The 15002-nt window shown below is 41.1% G+C and overlaps 1 protein-coding gene across 2 annotated transcripts in view; it reads right to left on the reverse strand.

Moving 5' to 3' along the window:
* Window positions 1-15002, reverse strand: part of man1a2 (mannosidase, alpha, class 1A, member 2) — a 138656-nt gene that overhangs the window by 48238 nt on the left and 75416 nt on the right. For both annotated transcript variants that reach the window (XM_078262527.1, XM_078262526.1), the window contains exon 6: window positions 5329-5409. In XM_078262527.1, the coding sequence (XP_078118653.1) occupies window positions 5329-5409 (81 nt within the window). The remainder of the gene's footprint in view (window positions 1-5328; window positions 5410-15002) is intronic.

The raw sequence follows: 15002 nt of genomic DNA on the forward strand, positions 1-15002 counted from the left end.
GGCAAAGAGGAGAAAATAAAAAAGGGGAATTCAGAGAAAGGAAAATGAATAAAAAGGACAGATGACAATGGAGAAGAAAATGAGGAGAAGGCACAATAGAAAAATGAAGGACATAAGAGGACAAAAGAACAAAGGGATGAGGAGAAAGATGATTAAAAACAAAGAAAAGAGGGAGAAAAGAGGAATAAGGAGAACAAGAGAGAGCGAGAGAGCGATAAACAAGATAATAAGCACAGATAAGAGGAAAGGAAGGAGGAGAGGGCAAGGTGGACAAATCAGGAAGAAGGGAGATAGTGGGAGAAAATAAAAATGAATAAATAGGAGAAGTGGCAGCATGGAGAGGAGTGAAAAGAGGAGATGAACAGTGCAGACAGGTGGCCAGGAGAGCAGAACACAAGTGTGAAAAGAGAGTAGAAGGTGGTAAGGACATCAAAAAAAGAGGTAGAGGCAGAAGGAGAGTAAAAGAATTAAAGCTGCGGACAGACAGAGGAGTAAACACAATCCATCACTGCTGCTCTGCCTCCACTCTCCCCAACCAACACCTCCTCCTCCTGAATGCTGATCTCCAACTCTTATTCTCTGAATCACAGTCGCTTTTCTCTTTGTTCTTCTAGGTTTGTCTCTGTCATATTCCGCCGTCTGTATTTTCCTCCTCTGTCTCTCTTTCTCCTTGTATTTGGTCATTCCCCTGCTGTCGTTTGTCCTTTATTAGTTGGGTCTAATAAGAAGATTGTCGCCAATCTTTTATCACTTCCATTGTTTTGTCATTTACAGCAGCTTCTATGAGAGTTGTATATGGATTAGAGGATGAATACCCGAACTGAGCCCGTTGGGACCCGGCGGTACCCTACGGGCCAGATATTTAGAAATGATGTTCGGGTTCGGGCTCAGTCACATCAGCGCGATAAGGCATTACAAATTTTACATTTAAAAAAGCTATTATGTAGGTACGCGCCTGTGTTAACGTGCGCTTGTTGCCCCGCTGATGCGCTCATCTGTTGACATTTCCGATTGCCTTCCTACAAACGTACATGTGTCATTAGTATGAGAATAAAATTAGATTTTAACTGTGTCGGGCTCGGACATAAATATCTTAATGCTTGTCGGGCTCGGGCTAGGCTCGGTTACTGCTCTGTCGGGCTCGGGCCGGGCAGAAAAATGCGGCCCGATCCGCACTCTAATATGGATATGAATAAGCCTGTCGTACTTATTTTTGAAACTCATTCAATGCAGCATAGCCTTCACTACTTTTAAATCTTCATAAAGAATTATTCAACTCTGTACTGGCTAGAAAATGTGGTTAACATTGTGGTTACAATTATCTAAACTGGGCCTACGCTAAAAAAACGTTCCTTTTCCCAATTCACTTCAATATTACAGAAGTTTACTCTTGGAAGAGTGACACTTTATTTCAATGGTAATTAAGCACAAACTGTAGACAGCATATAAATATGAATAAAGAGGCCAATAGTGAAATTCATAGATGGCGTCTCCATTGAACAGCAGCTCCCCCATCAAAAAGCCTCAGCAGAGGATGTACTTCCTGCTGAAGAAGTTCAACCTGCCAAAGACAATGATGGTGCACTTGTACACCGTCATCATTGAGTCCATCCTCTAGACTGGGTAAACTCAGCCTGATCTGCTGGCGATTAGATTTTGCCCTGCAGCTCAGGCTGGAAACCTGTACGTTTATCTATCCTGCTTTCGTTACAATTTTGCGGGGACCAATCACAAACTGGCTTATCCACCTGACGCACTATTGGCGGGTTTAACACGATGACGATAGAGAAGCGACCAAGCAGCTTCTTGTGCACCGAAGCGCAGCAACCCGTTGATGCCGCTGTCGCTGCTATGTCACCCGGATCGTTGGTCTGATTGCAGCAGAAAATACAGAGCAGACTCCCCAGACTAATGTTCAATCTTAAAAGACTGAGATTGGTCTGGTGATAGCCAGACTATCCATCCTCACCTTCTCCATCACCATCTGGTATGCTGCTGCCACTGACAAGGACAAGGGCAGACTATCATTCGCTCCGCTGAGAAGGTGGTTGGCTGCAATCTGCCGTCTCTTCAGGACCTGTACGCCTGCAGGACCTGGAGGCGGCCAGGAAAATTGTAGCCGATCCTTCTCACCCCAGACAGAAACTCTCCCCTCTGGCAGGGGGGATGTGGTCCATCAGGACCAAAACCTCCTGTCACGAAAACTGTTTTTTCTCCCGACTGCAGCTGGCCTCATCAACAAGGCCCGGACCCTTATCCTAAACCACTCCTGACATTATGCATTACAGTAACGCACATCCTTACTATGCACTTATACTGCAAACATCCCACGGGCAATAATTTGCACATTCCTCCACAACTGCACATATTGAAAATGTTTCCATATGTTACTGTAAATCTTCTTATTTTCGATAATTGTGCACTGTGTTTATTGTTATTCACCCAATCATCACCAGGTCCAATTCCTTGGCAATAAACCTCCAAAGTACCCCTAGGGGTACGTGTTGCTTTTTTCAAAGTTTTTGTCGCTGGTTTTGAAGTTTGTCACCTTTTTTTGAAGGTTTTGTCGTTTGTTTTGACCTATTCTTGCCTTTCTTCCTTAATTTTTTCTACTGTCTTTTTCTCTTCAAAGTTTATGTCTCTTTTTTTAAAGTTTGTGTCACTTTTTTCGAAGTTTGTCGCTTTTTGGAATTTTTTTTTTTTTGTCACTTTTGTCGCCCTAGTGTTGCCTTCCTGGGTTTTTTTTAAAGCTTTTATTACTTTTTTTGAAGTTTGTGTCTCTTTTTTTCTAAGTTTTTGTTACTATTTTCGAGCCATTCTTGCCTTACTTCCTTCTTTCTACCGTCTTTTTCCAAGTTTTTTCACCTTTTTACCATTATATACCATTAGCATTTAAAAGTTTTCCAGTACAAGGCTGTTGTTTAGTAAATCTATCGTTGACATCGCTGTATTGTTCCTCTTTATATAGACTTTTTTTTCCTACCAAAAATTATTTGCACTGGTTAGGGGGTACATGGCTTAAAAAACTGTTCAAAGGGGGTACATTACTGAAAAAAACCTTGAGAACCACTGACCTAAAGCCATCAGGTCTGCTCTGGTCCTGTCAGGTCCAGTATAATATCACACAGGCCCACAACAAGTCAGACTCGACCTGAAGCTGTGGTGGACATGAGACCTGGAGGACAAGCTTTGGTTTTAGGCAACTCTGTACAGGTGTCTGCTACAGTGACTCTCCGTGGCTGCAGCTGCACAATAAAACCTATTATCAAGTTTTAGGAGCACACCATTTCTGTGTTTGTGCACGTTAACATCAGCCCTTATTCTGGTTCAGCAAAACAACCAGTATGACGCATGCACAGTTTAACGATCTACGCACTAGTGTGCATGTTTATGTACTCACTGAAGTTAATGAAAAGTGTAGATGAAAGGACCAGCAGCAAAGATATTGCTATTTTCAGAAGCAGGTAAAAAAAATAACTCAACTCTATTAAAGTTGTGGAGAGATAGGAAAAGCTACAGCAGGGAAAAATGATCCAATCTAAAAATGATCCAATCGTTATGCTTAATTATTAACAGTTTTGGCTCCCAGTTGTACAAGATGTAAAATAAAAATACATCAAAAGTAGCTCCATTAGTATTTTGATCCATGTATTTTTTGTCTTTTTTCCTTTCCTTTTACCCTGAATCCCATCTAACTTTACATCTGTTACATTCTGTTTTGGTGTCCCTCGATTTTTCTTCCTTTGTGATGTCTGTTTCACTTCTCTCGTCATTTCCCTTTCATGTCATCGGGCTCATCTCTCAGTAGTCTTGGGCACTAATGTCTTAATTCAGCTCCGTTTCTTCTCTTGTTTGCTCTACCCACCACTTCCTCCCCTCTCTTTGCAACTCAGCCCCTCCCTTCCTCAAACACAACTCCATCCCTATCGACCTGCTAACATCCAACTGGGAAAGATGCTGATAAACTAGCTCTGCGGGGATGTGGGCACTGCTTCATATTCCTGCAGTTACACACAATTCACACCATTTCCCCCAGGGAGCTTTCCAGTAACGTTGAGGGGTTAAGTGCCTTGCTCAAGGACATGTCCAGTGAGAGTGAAGAATGAGTCTCACTCGCTTTTCTCCCCCCTAGGCCATTCATCATCCTCATTCTCCACTCCCATCTCTTTATCTGTAAGCATCACCTTCACACACCCTCCGCTCATCCTCACTGTCCCGTCCCAGTTGTTTCTCCACCCTCTCCTCCGCTCCCTCCATCAATGTCTCTCCTCTGAGCCCTCCCATGCTCCATCTCCCTCCTTTCCCACCACACATCGTTTGAGTGGGCTCTGATGAAAGTTCGATTTTGATTTTTTGTTTTTTGGGGGGAGGGGGGAGGGGGAGCAGGAATCGAGCGAGGGGATTAGAGGGAAAGAGTGGAGAATAAGAGTGACTTTAAGTTTTACTTGTAAGGCACTTTAGCCTATACTGTTATTCAGAGTGATTTAAAATCTCTGTTCATCAGTTTCAAAAAGCCAACGCACGACCTTTGCGTCACTCAGCGTTGTCGGGCAAAAATGAATGGGTATTTTCTGAAACCTTTGAAGCTTTATTCGTGGGAGTAAGCCAAACTTGTAGATTAGATCAGCTTTTTTATTGATTTGTATTGCTTTTTCTCAACTCACATATGGCTAATAAGTTCTCTGCTTTGTTATCACCTGACGAGGAGAACATTTATTAAGCCGTTATTCGACTTTGCTTCTGATTTTTAAATTAAAAAAAAAGAAATACATCACTGGAGCTTTTCGGAGAACAAAGAAGACCGTCCACAAAAATCAAACTGTAAATGAATTATGTATGTGCATTTGTTCTCTCATCTTCGTCAGGAAAACCCTGAATAGGTATACAACAAAAATCCAGAGCCTCTTTTGAACTTCGGGCCAAACCTATATCATTATTCATTCCTCTCTTAACTAATCAAGACAAACGTTTTCCCTTTGATTGTCAGAATATTCCTGTTTCCTAGGAAACACTGTTCAAGTCTGCGATTTCTAATTAGCTTTTTTATTTCATAAAGCATGACAGGCAAGAACATACCTGCTATTATATATTCTGCTTCACTAGTGTGAAATGAAGCTGTATAACGACTAATGACTTCTTTTCAATCGCAAGACAAACGTTGTGTTAAATCTTAAATGCAGTTTTAAACCAGCTTAAAGTGACAGTCACCAATGTAAAATGATCATTTGTAGGTATTTCTCGTTTTCATGAAACACTTAACACTGTTACTGATGTCTTCTCTTCGATACATAAATGAAAAATATATTATTATTCCAGACGAGTACTTACTTCCTGTCCAGAGAGGTAGTAGGCGGCCAGCAGTCCTCCAATGAAACGAATGTTAACCTCAAACACAGACACCTCGGCATTCTGGGAAAACAAAAGAGCACAGGAAAGAAAAAAACATCACATTGGATAAAACAAACAATTTGTTGTTTATGTTATTATATGGATATTCTGTTGGTTATATACCATTCTCTGTCATGGGAAGTAGATGTAAAAAAAACAGGTTAGGGGGTTTGGTTTGAGTTCCTTGGGGGTTTCTGTACCACCAGCACAGATTGTGTTTCGTTTAATCTCTTTTCCTACAGTGTTTGTATCAAGTGGTTTGCAAAACCTTCCAAAACTAATTAGAATTACACAGGTGAAGAATTGCATTCTTCAAAAAAAGAAAACAGGCTGTCCTGGGAAAAGAGCCAAATCAAAGGTTATCGCACACCTTTACAGTTTATTATTAATAGGGATGCACCGATCCGACTTTTTCAGTCCCGATACAGATGCCTGGGCTCCGTGTATCTGTCGATACCCGATACCGATCTGATACAGTTGTTGAATTAATAACACACTGTATACCTTCCACCTTATACCTTCCTTCCACCATGTGGAAGAGACTAAAGGCACCAGACCTTCTAACTAAAGATTACTTTCCTAACTAAGACAAAAAAACATGGATGTAATGTATTGAATTCTTATTTATTTGTACACTCAACTCTTCCAGACACGTGCGACAGAGGGGAAAAAACTAACAAAACTTTTTTTGAATATTTTGTCAATATCGAGACCGATATCCGATCTTAATATCGGATCGGTGCAACCCTAATTATTAAATAACAACTCAATTTTTATTCCCATTAAATCATTAAAGGGATACTTCACCGATTTAGCATTAAGGTTTGTATCAGTAGAAACCCGGTAGTATTTTTGAATGACCGTGCTTCCCTCCCTCATGTCCCCCTGTGAGGGGAGATCTCTGTATTGAGGGTCTGGAAAAAAGCCTCTTATGACGCAAAAATCATCATTTTGCGTCATAAGAGGCTTTTTTGCCCAGAGGCTATGGACTACAGTCCAACTTCCGCATATTTTAAACCCCCCCATAGGGGGTTGGACTCCGGCATTCTCCGTAATTCCACGAAAAAAAAAAAACGAGTGTCAGCCATCTTGAATCCTCGCGTAGCTTTAGTGGCTTCTCAGCATCAAAACTTTAGATAGATTCATTCATCCCGAAGGACATTTTAGAACAACAATTATGTGCATTCAAACTACTGCACACGTGTACCAACGGGATACATTGGTACAGATCGGAGATATGCAGGACACTTTATTACAGACGGAATACTCGACACAGCTTCGCCCGCCTGCTATGGAGACCAGCAGTGCTGATCGAAGCCTCTGGCCGGTGAAGGGACATCATCAGCGGCGGACGTTGAACGAGTTTGCGGGTGGAAAACTAACGTTAGTCGGCCACCTGTTCCATCAATCCTGCTTGCAAGTGTCCGCTCATTAGACAACAAACTGGACTACATCCAACTTCAACGAAACTCCCAACGCGAGTTCAGAGACTGCTGTGTTTTTGTTGTTGTGGAAACAATTGCTATTGGCTATGCAGCTACCGCTCTGTCGCCGGGTAAGACTAGTGGAGGTGGGCTGTGTTAACACGGACTGCCTGCCGCAGAAATGGGGGTGCTTGTATCCAACTAACTGCTGGTGTAGTTTGTGACTGTTAAATGCCGACCATTCTACATTACACGCAAATTTGTACCAAGCGCTGATGCTAGTAGGTAGCTATGTGTTAGCCGAACCTCACGGAGCATATCATGTGTACTAAATGTAGCCTGTTTCGTATGTCGTTTTTATATAATGTCGTTTTCATATATTTTAACTGTGTAACCAATTGAGCCACGGTGAAGTTGAGTTGACTGTCTCACTGTCTGTCTGTAACGGTAGGCGTGGCTTGGGGGTAGACGCTAAAGCAGCGAAGCAAGTGCATTCTGGGATTTGGTGTCTTTCATCCACATGAGCCAAAAACACATTTTCTGGCTTTTGTCGGCCTAGAAGCCACCAATTTCTAAAAATAATTTCACATTTCTACTGCATAAGTGACCCAATTTAAAGATATAGTCATCTTTCCAACGGTGAAATATCCCTTTAAATAAAGCAGATCACATGAGGAAAAGACATAAAGTAGCTTACGACTTTTGCTCTCTTTAGCTACAATGGTCTCCCACTCTGTTTTATAGCAGAGGTGCCTAAAATAAAAAAAATAAAATGCCTGCGTGAACACAGAAACAAATCGATACAACGTTAATTTTCTGGGAGAAGATTGGAGGTTCAAGCACACTCAGTACTACATATTTGACCGGACTTTATTGCTGATACACACTTGTTGCATGGTCTCCATCACAGCGCAGCCAAGTAGGATTTGTTGATTGTGAATGATTTGAACCTCCAATTGAAAGGGAACCTTTATTCTGAAACAACCCCTGGATGAGACGGTGGAATTTGAAAGCAAGTGAAATAATCCTTGTGTCACTGGTGTTGATTATTACACTGGTGTTACAATTCTGTAACCTGACTACAGATTGATGTGGAATTGCACAAAATGTGTGACAGCCATAAATGTTGCCTAAATGCCATAAATAAAGGGTTGCACAATATTGACAAAATGTGATATTGCGATATTGATTGATTAATTTCGATATTTTTAAACATATGTAAAATTACAAAAGTTGCGGGAAAATAAGGATACGCCTATTCCTTATATAATAAATAAGGACCATGTCTACAGAACAGGACATGTTTTACTGGTTGGACAGTATAAAATATATAAATAAAGAGAACAGGACACAACTTTTCTTTCGCTTCTCTGATTCGTTCCATTTTGTTGTCTCTATCTATTTCTTCACTCACATTGTCACTCATCATCATTATAGCGTTTCAAGCGACGGCAGCCAACGGACGGGACGCTCCACAAAATAAACTAAATATTGCATAATTATTGCGACACTTTCGATATATTGCGATAACGACATTGAGTCGATATATCTTGCACCCCTAGATATAATATTGCGCAACATGATATTGCGATAACGATAGAGTCGATATATCTTGCACCCCTACTTCTAAAAAAAATAAATAAATAGAAAAGCCAGACATTTACTACAAGTCAACTATGTGTATAAACACTGCACACAAGGTCATACGCATATTTCTTCCACTAATTAAGCCTGTTGTTGTCACCCTGGGTATAATGTTGTAGCTTCGGGTGCCACAAGGGAGAGGAGAGAGTATGCTGGTGTTCACACCAATTTTATTGTTTGCAAATCATGGCTTAATTGGGGCTAAATCTCAACAAAATCTTCTATTTTCAATTCTAATTACTATTATTAAGTACCCTAAAGAATAATCCCCCTACTGCTAGTCTTCTTCTAGTTTAGTCAGCTTTCCCAGAAACCCCAGCAGTGTCTGTGGTCGACAACTCTCTTGGTACCATGCTGCAGTAAGACTATTCACGTGTAAGGCCTTGCAGCCTAATACATTCAAATGCTGAGAGCTACTTACAAATTACAATGTGAGCTTGCTCTGATTTTATTCACACATGAAATGAAAACATACAAGAGATGAGGACTTTACCTGAGCATCTCTCTAAAGGGCAGCCTGAATTACCTCGATTTACAGTTAATGCACTCCAGAGAGGAGGGGAAAGAGGGAGGAGGAGAACAGGAACATTGTCTGAAATTTGACTAATGGAGCTTTACCATGTTGAACGGAGCTAAAATGTCCATGTTAGCGGCTTTACACTGATCAATAAATACATTTTAGGGATGTTAATAATTAACCGTTTAACCGACAATAAGAATTTTGACTATTAATACTATCATTTAAACAGTTGAAAACAATATTTGTTGCATGGTTTCTGCCAAGTTCATGGCTCTCACAAAGGCCAGCTACATGCCACTATATCGATGAGGACTGGCTGGTTAAATTGGCCATTTCTGCGGTCATCTGCAAACCTGTTTCCATTGTGCGGACGCGCAAGCAGTTTTATCACTAAGAAACTGGCTGCATGTGTCCATGACAATGCACGCACGCAACATCGTGGCTGTGCGACCAAAAATCTAAATTATAGTCCCTAATGAATTTTATTTGTCACATGAAATCGTATGAGGTGCAATTCCAGTAAAATGTGTGATATGTGCTTTCTTATTTCACCATATGAGACAAATGTAGTCTTTAGTCAAGCGCAGGTGTCCACAGACAACACTCATAACCTGTTTTGAAATTTGACCGTAACACCCTTCAGGTTTGGGTCAGCGGTGGTCGCCAAATCACTGCCCATTTACCCTCAACGAACCTACTCTTAATCCATCCCATAGGCTCTCTCTGCTTCTTGCCCTCTCTGCCAGTGTCTAAAGCTGTCAAAAATTGTCATATTGCAGGGGAACAGCCATTCTTCTTGGCACCCCTCCTCCCACAGGACTATCATTTCCACCAGAATGTTTTTTCCTATCTACTGGGGACCACAGCATTATATCTAGGTAAGAGCGGTGGGAATCACATGGAGCTTCCTTCCAACATCCAATCTCTGTGAGCCATTTGTAGCTGGTTAGATTCTGGCCTCTTTGTTTGTAACAAACCTGACTCCCCCCTGAAACATAGGGGACTGCTCTATCTGCATCTCTACAAACGGGTTTCATTTTAATGTCAGCAAAAGACAGCAAGCAGATAGGGGCACCTACAATCCACCTTGAGTTAAATGATTTTGCACACTGTCAGAATGTGCGATAACGCACCCGTGTCACTTCCAGCTGGGTCCTCCCTCAGATCCCATGTGTGCAGTTGTGCTGGCAGGGAGAGTGTCGTATCCTGACTGTAAAAGGAATGAGGTGAAGAATGGCTCTCATCTCCACCTACACTATTTTCTTCTTGAGTGGATCCCACTTTGTCCAAGACCCCTGGGAGCGCATCTCTTGCTTTTTTGTTTCCTCATCAAGGTTTTCCCCCTCTGTTTTTATCATCTGTCTTTTGTTCGCATACTTCATAAATTTGCAATGTCAATACAGATAAATACAAAGACATTTACCTTGTATATGTCTTAAATTCCTACTGCAGAGAGTTCTCTCTTGAAATTGAAACAGTGGAGCAAAATTAGCATACGTGCCATAAAACAAGTGCCCCATTTTCTCAATATCTAACGCAGTACACATTATTCACACTATATTATGGCAGGCAAATAATCATATTAATCCGCTATATTACACTGATTACTGAAAGATATTTATGTAGCAGCAATGGGCGGCTACAGACACCCTTCAGCCACCATTCATCATTTCAACATTGGTGTAAGCCGCCATATAAACCTCTTTTGAACGTGTTGAAAGTGTTTGCTAGGAGCCAACATGTCACAGACATTTCCTTTAAATATTCAATATTGTCAAAGTGAGTGTCAAACTTTTCTTTTTTTGAAACGCACAATTAATGTGGATGTTGTATGAACTGAGTGATGGAGGGATTGGAAGATCACGTAAAGCTCAAGGCCAGCTTTGTTTTGGCAGCATCCATCAATCTAACTCCCTGTCTGTCAGTCACCCTCACTCGTTAGCCATTTACAACTGTTGTTTAGGAGCCCAGATCCCAATAAGCAGAGGAGCTATAAAACAGCCCTAATTTAAAAACGCCTGCAGTGAACACAGAAAGGACAGCGAGGAATCACGTAGGCTGTGCATTGATGCATGAGAGCGGCACAAGAATAGAAGTTTTGATTAAAACTAATTGTTTTGTTTTGAAACTACAATATAGGACAGTCATTGTATTCTCAGATCTTCTATCCCAAGATAGCTCTTAATGACACACTGCACTTGCTCAACCCTGACAATTATATCCACTTTCCAACCTTTCCTACTTTCTCTATTAATATCCACCACTTACACAACACATCTTAAAGCCATTTCTTTTTGTGCAGCTTCCTGTCATAGATGAATCACTGTCGTTTATTAGGGCCCGAGCACCGACAGCGGCGAAGGCCCTATTGGAACTGAAGGAATTATTATTATTCTTTTTCCCGGCAAATTAATTGCCTTTTTGAGGGGCTTAACATATTCAAAAACTCACCAAATTTGGCGGTCGCATCAAGTCTGGTGAAAATTTACGTATTTTAAGGGTTTCGGGAATAGGCATACAAAAATGGCTCGCTAGCGCCCCCTACAATATTAAACAAATTGAGCCCCTGCAGTGTGTTTAATGTAGACTCACGAAACCTGGTACACATATGTATCATGTCAAGCCGCACAGAAAACGTCGTTGTAGCCATACCCTAAACCCAACAGGAAGTCCGCCATTTTTTATTAAATGTTCGAAATTAGTGCGATTTTGGCCATTTCCACATGTCGTACTTTAACAAACTCCTCCTAGAGATTTCATCCGGCGGCCTTCAAATTTGGTCTGTACCATCTCAACACCTTAAAGATGAAAAGTTATTAAAAGAAAAACTTTTCGTCAAATGATGGGCGTGGTGTGGCGGCCATTTTGAGTGTTTAGCGATGAACAAAGAAATTGTTGTAACTTGAGTGTACGTTGTCGTATCTGCCCGAAATTTTTCACGATTGACAAGGGTCCAGGTCTGAGGACATCTAGAGGCCAATATTTACTTTTGGTCATAGCGCCCCCGGCTGGCAACAGGAAATGCGCCTTATATGAGAAACATCATCTGATTTACATGAAACTTACAATGTGTGGTCTACATGTGATACTGAGCCGCCCCCTATACTTTAACCATGCCCACTTACTCAGGCCACCCCCCTTTCAGAACCATTTGAACCGTTTAAGGTAGACCCTTGTGTGAGCTGATCATTGAACTCAGCAGAGACTTCCTTCTTCATTGGTGATGGTTTGGCCCGCCACCTATATTTAAGCCACGCCACCTTTCATAAATGCTGACCCATCTAAGGTAGAGTCTTGTGTGAGGTATCATTGAACTCAGAAGAGAGTTCCTTTTTAATTGGTGATGGTTTGACCCGCCCCCCCCTATAATTTAGCCACGCCCCTTTTCACAGTGAATGAACTGTATGACGTAGAGTCTTGTGTGAGGTATCGTTGAAATCAGCAGGGAGTTCCCTTTTCATTGGTGACGATTTGCAGTGTCTGAGTGCCGCGCAAATGCACGGTCACAAGGAGCGGCGACCGCCAGTAACCCCGACACGCGCAGAGGCGCGAGGGCACGTCCATCGCTGCATGAAGCTTTAATTTCAATTGGATCCTGTCACTACTGTAAAAGTGCTTCTTCCTGGTGTCCACACTCTTGGGTATATTTTGGTTAACGTACATTATACCATGGTCTATGTGAATACTCGATTCTGATTGGCTGCAGGGTGTCCATAAAAAAGTGTTGTAGGACACCTACTAAAGGAGTTCCGGTGAAACTGACACACTACGCTACATTAAATCAAAAAGGAAATGTGAATCTGTTATTTCCAGGCTTTAGTGCCTTGTCCTCTAAACACCAAAGTATGGCGCTAACACACAGGCTGCAAGAAGCAAGTTTTAGTGTCCCACTGAACTGACTTTGTTTTACAGTGGATAACATTATCTCACATCCCGTTCACTGTTCAGGTCGCTACTTCAGGCTGCGGCCGACAGTAACGTTACACATCGCGGATAAAAAAAAATCGTTATATTGTTTTGGGGATTATGACATGGCTGGATAGCTAGCTTGTCTTGTTTTTTAAATTTATTTTTACTGATTGCCAACTGTACACAATGTTATTGACTTTGAATCTTGCTAGCATAACATTAGCTTTCTGGTTCGTAGCTGAGCTGAAGGGTTCTACGAGCTGAGCGGACTATAAGTATCTCCCGTTGCTAAGGGTGGCAAGTCGTATCTAAGGTCCATCCTATTTCCTGGAGGAGTGAACAACGTTTGCATTGCATAAGAACCTTATAGGATGGGAATGATTGTTCCAGTTATTAGTCAAACCTTCAGGCGCTGCGTGTCGGACGGTGCATGCCTCGCCGTCGTCCATCAATACCTGACAATGGACACCTCGTCGGGCATTAACCCTTACGTAAACTGTGGCTCGACTTTAAGCACTTAGGCAATTTTGCTGATCTATCAATTGAAGCTCATCTTCTCATAATGTCCCTCAGTAAGAGTATAAGCTAAATTATATATATTAGTGTACAATCAATCAGTCAAACACCAGATATGTAATCAGCAGCAATTTTGATAATCAATTAATCCTTTGAGTAATTTCTAAAGAATGCATGCCAAAATTCTCTGATTTCAGCTTCTCAAATGTTAATATTTGCTGGTTTCCAAAGTTGTCTATGATGAAAATATTTGGGTTTTGGACTGTCAATGTGATATAGGAAATTGGGACTTTAGACCATTTCATGAAATTGTATAGGCCAAACGATTGAGAAAATAATCAAAAGATGAATCGACAATGAAAATAATTGTTACTTTCCGCTATAGTTAACCGATATTAGAACATTTATTTGAAAATGTAAGGTTTAAACTTGGCCTCTATTTTAACACCATTAAGCTGCAGATAGAGAACATGTGCCTAATGTAACCGCTTCTTTCTCTGACACTTTTTCTAAATTAGACTGCACTTAACTTAGCAGTGAGATAATGCTGAACTGATGCACTGCTTAATAATAAACCCAAACAGTAGCTGAGGTGAAGTGAGTAGCTCTCAGCACAGTTGAAACATTTTATTATCTCTTCTTTAGTGAGAGCGGCGCATTTACTGTTATTTCAGGTGTTGCACTTTGTTTGGCCCCTGCTTACTTATACACATTCAGTGTGTTCTGTAATACATGGCTTTACAGGAACAAGTGAAGCTATATTAGAGACCAATGCATACAAAACACCTTTAGCATTCATCCTTCATTAGTCCCTTCTCTTTTATACCGCATATCCTGCATTTGTCTAGCATTTTCACAGCTGAAGGTTGTACTTCAAAAGTATAGTGTAACACAAGCATTATGTGCTGCATACAACTGAATGTGTGTGTGCAAGTATGTAGCCTCACACAAGGTTTGGCTCAAATATTTCACTAAAGCATGAAAAAAAAAAGTGATGTAGTCCTTGAAGTTTGAAGGCAAACAACTGAAAAACATGTCATCCAGGCAACTCGGCTAAAATAATAAATTCTGCAATGACTTCAGGTTGTACTGCAAAAGTATAGTGTAACACAAGCATTATGTGCTGCATACAACTGAATGTGTGTGTGCAAGTATGTAGCCTCACACAAGGTTTGGCTCAAATATTTCACTAAAGCATGAAAAAAAAAAGTGATGTAGTCCTTGAAGTTTGAAGGCAAACAACTGAAAAACATGTCATCCAGGCAACTCGGCTAAAATAATAAATTCTGCAATGACTTCTCCTTCCAGGTGACAAGATAGAGGAACACGAAGAGCAGAGGAAGTCACTGTCAAATGGCTTTCACCCTCAGCAAAAGGCTAAGGGGGAAATGGGACAGGATGGGAGAGGGGGCGTCTAATCATGACAGACACGACAGCTTTCACTGAGTAGGACTGAGAAAGCTTGGCAATGTCATGAAAAATAAACAGCAGAATGTTACTTGGGAGGCCATCTTCTCTGCCTCTCGTGTCTGAAAGAACAGTGTCACATATAACATTTAAGTGCTGACGTTTTCACCAATAAAAAAAAATCAGAATTAGGA

This window comes from Sander vitreus, chromosome 11 (assembly GCF_031162955.1).
Source record: "Sander vitreus isolate 19-12246 chromosome 11, sanVit1, whole genome shotgun sequence".
Taxonomy (NCBI): domain Eukaryota; kingdom Metazoa; phylum Chordata; class Actinopteri; order Perciformes; family Percidae; genus Sander; species Sander vitreus.